The sequence below is a fragment of the Bombina bombina genome, chromosome 5, assembly GCF_027579735.1.
Source record: "Bombina bombina isolate aBomBom1 chromosome 5, aBomBom1.pri, whole genome shotgun sequence".
In the NCBI taxonomy this organism is placed as follows: Eukaryota; Metazoa; Chordata; class Amphibia; order Anura; family Bombinatoridae; genus Bombina; species Bombina bombina.
The window spans coordinates 364,279,161-364,289,338 of record NC_069503.1 but is presented as its reverse complement, the minus strand read 5'-3'; the positions used below and the strand labels follow the sequence as shown (position 1 = coordinate 364,289,338).

Below are 10,178 nucleotides of genomic sequence, written 5' to 3'. Positions count from 1 at the left end.
TAAGAAACTAGAGCACTGGAAAGACATGAAATGAATACAGTGAGAATTTGTACTAATTTGCAGTGAGGTGTCTGTCTGTAGAGCTCTTCCTATAACATAATCCCTTCCCTAGGCGGCTTGTTAACGTTAGGCAGAAGATTTGCCCTCTGAAAAATCATTATACATTCAAAAATTCCTCCTTGTATATACATCACTTGATAGTTTCATCAGTGTGCGCATATTTCAGCAGCTGAGGATAAACCATTGTTAAAGGAAGTAAAAACTACCTAGCTCTTAATGTTAACCAAAAACCCAGTGTTTGATCTTCAGAAAAAGCAATAAGGAAATTCATAATTATTACATTCAGGTAAAAATAAATCTAATTTACATAAGTGTACAGTGAACGATTAAATGAAGCATCACACTGCATTATTCAGGTACAGAGTGTAGAATCATATTAAAATACACCCAAACATCTAATACTGTGTGCAGTTGCTTATTTGTTCCATTCCAACGGTGAAAATGCTGTTAAACAATGAACTTCCTCCTCTGAGATTGTACACATGACCTTTTTGTTCCTTCTGGCTTCAACACATTCAAGTATTTCAGATGGTTACACTTAGTCCTAGACATATATGTGCATAAGCATATTTGCACAGACCTCTTCCTCTTTCTCTGAAGCTTCACGCAGATGGATATAGGACACGCAATTGTTTAGAAAAGAAAATCTCTAGTAGTCTATTTCTAGTCTGAAAGAAGACTAGTAGTGTAAAAAACAACATTGTCTTTTCGTTTTTTTTAAGGATAAAATGTAAGCTGGGTTAAAGTAATAATATTTTTATAAGTCCAGAAAAAAAATATTTATTTAAATAAGACATTCAATTTGCAATAGTTTTACAATTGAAAATATGGCTATGATCAAGAACAACAATTTATCTGGTTAACTGGACTTCTTCTCTCTGGTCTAGAGTGACAGAAGATGATTTGCTTAGGACTGAAGGTGTAAAGGTGAGGAAGGAGTCTGTTCTGGAAGAGGATGAGCAATTAAATTCAGATCCTGCAGACCTCTGTGCGAGTCCACCTGTAGGGCTGGTATGACAGGCCAAACACGAACAAGGGTTGCTCCCAGCACTAAGTCCATGGGCAGGGGACGCGTAAAGAGATGGGTGCCTAAATGCACACAGTAGTTCTGGCCTGGGGTAAGGATGAGAGAGAACCCTAAATGTATCCAGAGGTCTCAGAGGGTTACTGAAAGGTGTGGCAGCTGAAGCCGAGCTAGCACCTAGGTTCATATGTGAGTAATAAGGAAGAGGCAAATGTGATGGGAAAGGATAAGGTAGGTTGCCAGTAGCTGCTGCGTGACTCATCATGTAAGTATAAAATGCAGGATCCGCAGGGTGAGGCCAGGTCATAGCCAGGCGCTGTCTCTTGTCCTTCATCCTGCGGTTCTGGAACCAAACCTAAAGACATAGATATGTTAGATATTAGACAATTAAAATAACAGAACTAAACACAAAATAATATTAGTTCTATGTTTATAACTTAAAAAACAAAGTAGAGATTATATGTTTGCTCGTAATGCAAACCCTTTGTTTTAACTAGGCCACTGGGTTTCAAACCTGTCCTCAGGCCTCTCTAACAGGCCACATTTTGAGGATATCTGAACTGGAGCACAGGTAAAATAATCAGATGATTAGTAACCAGGTTATTTACCTGCTCTCACCCAAGGTAACCCTGAAAACCTGGCCTGTTAGGGAGACATAAGGACAGGTTTGAAAACCACTGCACTACACCATGTAAAATAAAGACAGCACTAAAGCATAAGGTAATAGCTGCTGCCCATATGAGAGAAGTGAATTGTGCCCACAAACCCACACCACTTTATATGGTTTTGTTATAAAATCAGTGAATACAGACCATTGATAAAAAAAATCACCAGCAAGACAATGCATTTAAATAGATATAACAGTTATTTTATACCTAAAATGTATTATCTCAACATGTTAACAAACATTTATGTGAGAAATGTTAAGTTGTCCAGTTGAACATTATTTTGAATCTAATATAAAAACTCCAGAAGGACACACTGCTCATTGGCCAATAAGAACAACTAGGCGAACTTTATTGGTTAGGGACACACCCCACTCGACTGAACATTTTTTTTCAACCCATGAATATCTATAAGAAAACAGATATAAAATCTTGACATTTCTGTATACCAAGAAGGCCTTTCATTAAATGACATATATATATATATATATATATATATATATATATATATATATATATATATATATATATATATATATATATATATATATATATATATATATATCACCGATATGTTACAAAAAGTAAACATTTGTTGTTGCATTATGGTCTGTATTTCTGTTTGCTGTAGAGGCTCTGTACAGATGATGAGCCCCATCTCTAGCACAATGAGCTAACGGGCATTCTACCTTGATGGTGGTCTCTGGCAGGTTGAGGGCAGCAGCCAGTTCACATCTCCTTGGCCTTGACACATAGTTCTCCCTGTAGAATTCCTTTTCAAGCCGAGCTATCTGCTCCCTGGTAAAGGCTGTCCTGTATCTGCGCATCTGATCCCCAGCACAGGACATGGAGCTCTGGGATCCTCCACTTCCCTTTGATGAATCGTTCCCATTCACAGGGCTTCCCCCCATACCCTCTGAGCAGTGACCTGTGTACAGATGTCAAACACCAACATTACAGGGGAATATACATCAGGCACAATATTACATCAGGCACAATATACACCAGGCACAATATACACCAGGCACAATATACACAAGGCACAATATACACCAGGCACAATATACATCAGGCACATTATACACCAGGCACAATATACATCAGGCACAATATTACATCAGGCACATTATACACCAGGCACAATATACATCAGGCACATTATACACCAGGCACAGTATACATCAGGCACAATATTACATCAGGCACATTATACATCAGGCACATTATACACCAGGCACAATATACATCAGGCACAATATTACATCAGGCACATTATACACCAGGCACAATATACATCAGGCACATTATACACCAGGCACAATATACATCAGGCATAATATACTACATCAGGCACACACAATATACACCAGGCACAAAATACACCAGGCACATTATACACCAGGGACATGTACAAGGGGACAATAGCAACACCCAGATAACCTGCAATGCAATCCTTGTTGTCAACAAAGAGGTTACTAGAGACATGCAGGGCTTTTTATCACTTCCTTCAATATCTGAGTGTTTTTACAATTGCTTGGTTTTCAGTCTAGTTATATCATATTAGTAGCTCAGTCTGCTGTCCTGCTATATTCTGTGGGATTGTCATCTATAAAGTAAATTGCTCTTACATCTCTCTTGAACAATTAATTAAATTAATTAAACATTATTATCAGTTTATAAATATTACAAATAAATACAACGCTTATCCCATTCATATAGCAACATAACGCTAGAACAAGATGCTATATATATATATATATATATGTACTGACTATATATATATACATACACAGAGGATAATAGAAGCAAGGCTAGGGGAAAACTAAAGGCCCTACTGCTATATATATACAATTACTTGTAGTGTTTTGTTCTGATACTAAAGGGTTTTACATCCCAATGAACCCAAAGACAATTTCCGAGCTGGCGCCAGAGAGCCCTGAAAGTGAGAAGATCACTGGGACCTGTGAGTAACATTTTAAAGAGAGCCCGCACCTTGTCAGCCTAAGTCTGCTGCTCCATTGTCTTTGTGGTCACCTGGGCACTATCAGAGGCAGCAGCTTCCACAGCAAACTCTTTGATCTTAGACACAAGCTTAGGTGACAAACACTCCTACAGTGGTGACCCCAATAGCACATTATACATTTAATAGTTTAATCACTGAAGGAAACGTGGATCAATTGCTGTATGTGTATCACGTGTGTATGTAAATATATTAGAAAAAGGAATCCTGTATTGTATTTAAACGTAAAATGGAGCTAAATGTCATAACTGTCTCAGAAAACCACTGAGAAAATAATGCTTATTAATTATAGTAACATAGGATCATTTAAAAGTGCCCTGAGAAAAATAATATATATATATATATATATATATATATATATATATATATATATATATATATATATATATATATTTGTATATATATATGTATATTTGTATATTTATATATCTATGTATATATGTGTATATCTATGTATATTTGTACATATATGTATAAATGCTGTATTATTGTATGTGTGTATATATGTGTATATGTGTATATATATATATATATATATATATATATAAAAATAAATAAATAAAATTATATATATATGTGTATATGTATATGTGTGTGTGTGTGGTATAGACTGTTCATCTATATATCCATGTATTTTTGGATTGCAGAAAGTAGTAAAAAAGATTGCATATAAAATGAATACATATTACAGAAGCCAATGCATTTGTGAGGGTTGCCCGGCAGCTTTGTGCCAGGGTCACTGGCTGGTGCCTGGCACGTAACCTTGCCAGTGGGGTAGGAAGCAGGTACCTTTGTTGTGTGGGTAGTCAGCGCTGGCTGAAGTACAGTCCGGGGTGCAGCTCACTTCGATCTCTTCATAGAAATCCGACTCGGTGTCCGAGCTGCTGTGGTGCCCCTTGGCAGCGTCTGATGAGTGGGGTGGTGGAGAGCGCCGGAGCGCTGCTGACCTGTTGTCTGGTAACACTTCCACCTCCTCCTCTGATCTCTCCCTGGGTGTTAGGGCTCCAGCCCTGGGGCTCAGACAGCCTCTGGGAAGCATCTTATCCTGCGCTTCATGAATTGGGCTTCCCACTGCTTCAGACAAATTAGCCAGTCTCTTGCCAACCATAGTGGCAAGCTGCCCTCCCTCCAGGAACATGATCATGTCCTTTCTGCTTTCCATTGTAGATGTGATGGGGTCCACAGCAAGCCAGGGATGTAGTGCACAGGAGCAGCAGATGAGCAATAGGAGATATGTGGGTGACCCTGTGCTGCCTGCACTCCTCTGTGCTGCAATGGCTCTGGGAGGGATCACCATTGCCCTCTTCTTTCTAAGCTGTCATCCTTAATGGTGCAATCGTCATTACAGAACCACTGCTGACGCCACTCATTGATTGCTGCTGGATAAATAGGAACGTCAGCCACCTTCAAGATGAAAGGGAAGCCGGAGCTAATGGTTTATAGTACTGATACTCCACATCAACAAGGATCAGGAAGAAAGTGTGAACAAAGATAGGCATCTGGCAACAAACAGGGACACAGATACAGGGCTCTGCTCAAACTGTACCTCGGGGAACCCTGCTTGATAATTTAATAGCTTCCACTGCCTTTTATTTGATAATTAAGTAACCTTTTTAGTTTTCTCTGCCTTGTTCTATAATTGATCAGACGATTCATTTAACAGCATTTAAGTGTGAAGACTTCATTTTAAACATTTTCTTTTTTTTGCATGTGATACCTCAACTACAGAAAACAACACTGAATAGAACTCATTTTGATTAAAAAACATACTTCAAATATTTAATCGAATGTGTTTTTGTATATTTTATTTTCTGCAAATGTTTGTGTGATTATTGTTTTAATATTTTTATTTGTTTTAATGTGTAATATTTGTTTTAAATTCCAGGACTGTCTCTTCATAACTGGATTATATGGAGCAACTGGGCTTGCTACTGAATCTTCTGCATCTGAGGTAATGACCTAATGCTGACTATTAAATAAGTAGCAGATATATTTGTGCACCTTTTTGTTCCCAGAAAACCAAAATACAGAAAATATACAAACATAACAGCATATGGAGACTAAATACACAAATTATTTTCTTATTGCTCATACCAATGTATCAGCTCACATACAGATATTTTAAGAAAAAATGTTTTAATTTAGCTATGTTTAGCTATGTATATCAAGCAAATATTTTGCAGTTTGCCTAAGTCTATGGCTTATTTCAGAATTTTAGTAGACGTTATTATATACACTTTATATCAGCTAAACTAGTTTGTGTTTACATAGTAAATAGTAACAAAACATATACGTAATAAAAGAAGATTACACTAAGAACAAAGGTGTCTAAAGGAATAAAGTGCATCTAAACTGCAGGAAATCTTTTAAGGGACTCCTCAATAGTATTTTTGATGTCAAAATTGCAAGCAGTTGGCTAATATCTACCATCAATCTGAGAAAAATGTCTCTAGCAGATACTGAATATGTAACAATATGATTTTTTTTTTTCCTCTGGAGAGAGGAGAGTGTGAACTATAATGGTTTTTACAATTTCCAGCGGGGTGCCATCTGGAGTATGAGGAGGTTGGTCCTCAATTGATGAGCTGGAAGTAGCTATGATATCATATAATAATGAGAGCTCTAGAATTAGTGTGACAGTTAGACAAATACCAAAGGAAAATCACATAAACATAGACTTTATGCAAATTCAGGAGCTTTTCTAAGAGAAGCTTATTATCCACAACAGGTAAATGACAGGGCATTGAGTCAAACAGTAATTCCGTAAACACAATTACACTTTAGTGAAAACAGATTTTTGGCATAGAGTTGCAAAATAACCCCTTTCTTCCTAAATCGGGACTAGGTTACAGTATCAGTCAATTCTAGCACCTTTTTTGGAAGAGGACTGGATGTCTGGGCTTTTTCTTCAGACTAGTGACTCCATCCTTTATGTAAGCAGGTAAATTGCTTTAGGCTATTTTGTTCACATTATGCCAATTTAGCATTTAAAGCTACCCTCTGTGTACCAAATGCTACACTCTTGTTTCATAGAGCTTAGAATACTGGGTTAACCTCTTAGAACTTTGTGGTTTTCTTAGAATCTCATTTGAAAATTTGCGATTTACAAGGGAAGAAGTGCCATAATAAAATGCTTTTGCAGATAACTAACATATTCATAAAATAAATTAATAAATACATAGCTTCAATATATAATAAATATGGACTTCTTATAAATGATCTTGTATTTTTACAATTGAAGCTTTAACGGATGACACGTTTATATCCTATTTGTAAATATTATACAGTTAGTCCCATGACATTAATTAAGTGGTGTAATTGGTATAACAGAATGTAGAACATGTAACATCATCTGTTCCATTCCTGTTATTTTTGTGTTTCAAAACGATTTATTTCCCTTTAAAAGCAATAATGTGCAAATAATGGTACCCGACATAAAGGGCTTATTGTAGTTAAACTGGAAATAAAGCAATGTTTTAAGTATAAGGTTTAGTGGGGCAATGGCCAAAATGAAACAGCACTGATGCTAATTGGTTCAATTAAATGGAACTAGATGGCTCTGGGATTACCTGATTTGTGCATCTTGCTCACAATTGTTTACACATTTAGGGGTAATAGATGGACCGATAATATTACTAAGTGCACTCAACCACCGTTATAAAGCTGGTAGATTTGTTTTTATTACCTTGTGTAGTTAGTTTCAATTCTAACACTTACAACACAATGACTACGGATATATATATATATATATATATATATATATATATATATATATATAAAAATGTACACATATATGGGTACGTAAGTATCGAAACGTTAGAGGAATATGTATATAAATACTTTATTTAGGCATATAGAGTGACAGATAGACAGATAGTTAGATAAATAAATAGACTTTTCAATACAAACTATTAAAACAAAGTAGACAATTACATAAACTGTCACCCTTTTAGCAACATTTGCATTGTTATGTAATCCAGGGACAAATCCTTTTAAAATGTTTGTGTCTCCAGTGGCATTTAGAAACAAATATAAATTAACTCCTGCACTGATCAAGCAATCACTGTGTATTGTGTTGTAAGGTCAGAGATCTGATTCCTGCAGATATTTCTATATACTCAATATGTGGCCCTTTATCAGGATGGGTATATTTGCTGAAATATTTATGTTTATATTAGCATTTCTAAGTTTATCTTGTTCATAGTTTAAAGGAAAACCCCATGAAATACAATTTTGGACAGAATATTACTAAGTGATTCTTACAATAGTGTTGGGAACACTAACCAGTTTATAAGTATAGATAACTACATAGTGTGTGTAGCTATCATTGGCTATGTGTATCTTTATGGATGGTAAAATGGATGATTTTGTATATGAACCGAATAACCTAACTAAACCTCCATTGCATTGTATTTAAACATTGTATGGAAATATAGAGGTTTTTTTTTTGTTTAATTAGTTTCCTTAGAGAGCTAAGGAATTAAATTCTATTAACATAGAGTAATATGCACTGAATGAATTCTTACCATGTACTAATATAGTAAGCTTGTTCATCAAATATGTCTTAGCTTTGTTGCTATAAAAACCATACTTAGCTGATGGAGAGTGTAATTCATATCTCTATGTTTACGATATTAAAAAAACAGAGGTCAGCACTATACAAAGGTTTGGCTGCATATAGCATCAACCAGAGAAATATACCGTATAAATACATTTCAGAACAAGAAAAGGAATAGGGTCTATTATCTATTGCTCCACTATTGTTCTGCCACATGGAAAAGGGCAGGAAGACAGATACATTAGACAGAGTAAGACACTTTACTCGGCTTTTCTTCACTTTGGCTGCGGATCGGCCGAATTTTAGAAAATTTTTTTATTGGTGGAAACATTTGATGAACATCAGTTTTGTTGTAACAAGTGTTATCTGCATTTGAGAAAATAGTTATTAATATGTGTTTTAATTCAAATAATATTAAAAAATGATAAGGAAAAGAAACATGAAATGAAACTCAAAATGTATATTTTTTAAAGTAGTAGTGCACTACTGGGAGTTAGCTGAACAAATCGGATGAGCCAATGACAAGAAGCATATATATGCAGCAACAAATCTGTAGCTATATCCCAGTATTAAATTGCTACTTGATTTTCAATAAATGTCACCAAAAGAACAAAGCAAATTTGATGTAAACTGCATCGTTGTTTTAAATTGCCTGAAGGATGAATTTTGAAATTACTATCCCTTTAAAGGGAAATTGAATGTAAAGAGTGGAGCAAAGCAAGTGTTGTGCAAAAGGGGGGAGGCAGAGGAGTGTTGTGTGCAATATAAAGCATATAATGTATTAAATACCCGCATCCCTGTTCTCGGTGTAATGAAAAAAAAAAAAAAATCTTAAATAACTATTGCAAGACTTTGCCTGTTACCTTCACAATCTAGCTGTATGATGTTTAACACACCGTTTTGTGTGGAGAAGTGCATGCATTACTGGTTGGCTATATTGCAGGCCTGTGATCTTTGTTGTAAAATCTGCAGATCTCTGGCCTTACAAAACAATACACAGTGATTGCTTGAGAAGTGCAGGAGCTCATTTATATATATAGATGTAAATGGCGCATTTAAAGAGACATATGTCCCTGTACTACAAAATAATTCAAATATTACTAAAAGGGCGACAGTTTACTTACTTGTCTGGTTTATTGTATGTTTTTGCAATCAATGGTCTGTCACTGTAGTGAGAGGCAAAAAACTTTAATAATCAGAAGTTATATCCATAGGTACAGAGAGCAAGATATAGAAATATAGCTGCTGAACTACAAGGGAGAGCAGGTCTGTGTATCAGTGATTTTGTGTTACAGAAGTGAATGCACCAGTAACAGCAGAAATAATAATAAAGCGTCTGTATTCGTTATATAAGGGTATACCCATCCTATAGAAACACCTTACTATAAAGATATAGATAGAATGATAGAAAGATCACCCCTATAAACCAAGACTGTCTAGATGACTGAAATAAATCAGTAAACTGTTTATTTATATGTAAACATTGTGTATCATATAACTATTGGTGCAGTATTAGGATCCCAGAGCAATGGTTTTTTTTGTATAACAATGACAGGCGCTATAGATGAACAGATTGTAAAGACTGAGCTGTAATAGATAAAGCAGAGCACTTGTAGGAAACAGTTTTGTGCAGGGAATGGGGGTGATGATGCACCAAGGTTGTCAATAAGCCAGAAGATCTTTCCCCATATTCAGCAGCAGGAAAGAGTCTGTGAGTTGTAAATTGTGAGTGGTAGATGCGTCAATTTCTACGTAATAAAAACTTGCAAACATAAATGGCTAATGGAGGCATCAAGTGGTGAGTGGTTGTGCAAAAATTCTAGAGGCCCATATTTTGCTTTGGACAAAACG

The 10,178-nt window shown here is 35.7% G+C and overlaps 1 protein-coding gene across 1 annotated transcript; it reads right to left on the bottom strand.

Annotated features, from left to right (window-relative positions):
* Positions 1–826: 826 nt before the first annotated feature.
* On the bottom strand, positions 827–4,933 carry EVX1 (even-skipped homeobox 1). Its single transcript, XM_053713008.1, has 3 exons — positions 4,559–4,933; positions 2,439–2,677; positions 827–1,439 (listed from the first exon to the last, which is right to left on the bottom strand). Exons 1-3 carry the CDS (start codon positions 4,929–4,931, stop codon positions 912–914), a joined length of 1,140 nt encoding a protein of 379 aa, XP_053568983.1. The 5' UTR covers positions 4,932–4,933; the 3' UTR covers positions 827–911.
* Between the last annotated feature and the right edge of the window lie 5,245 nt (positions 4,934–10,178).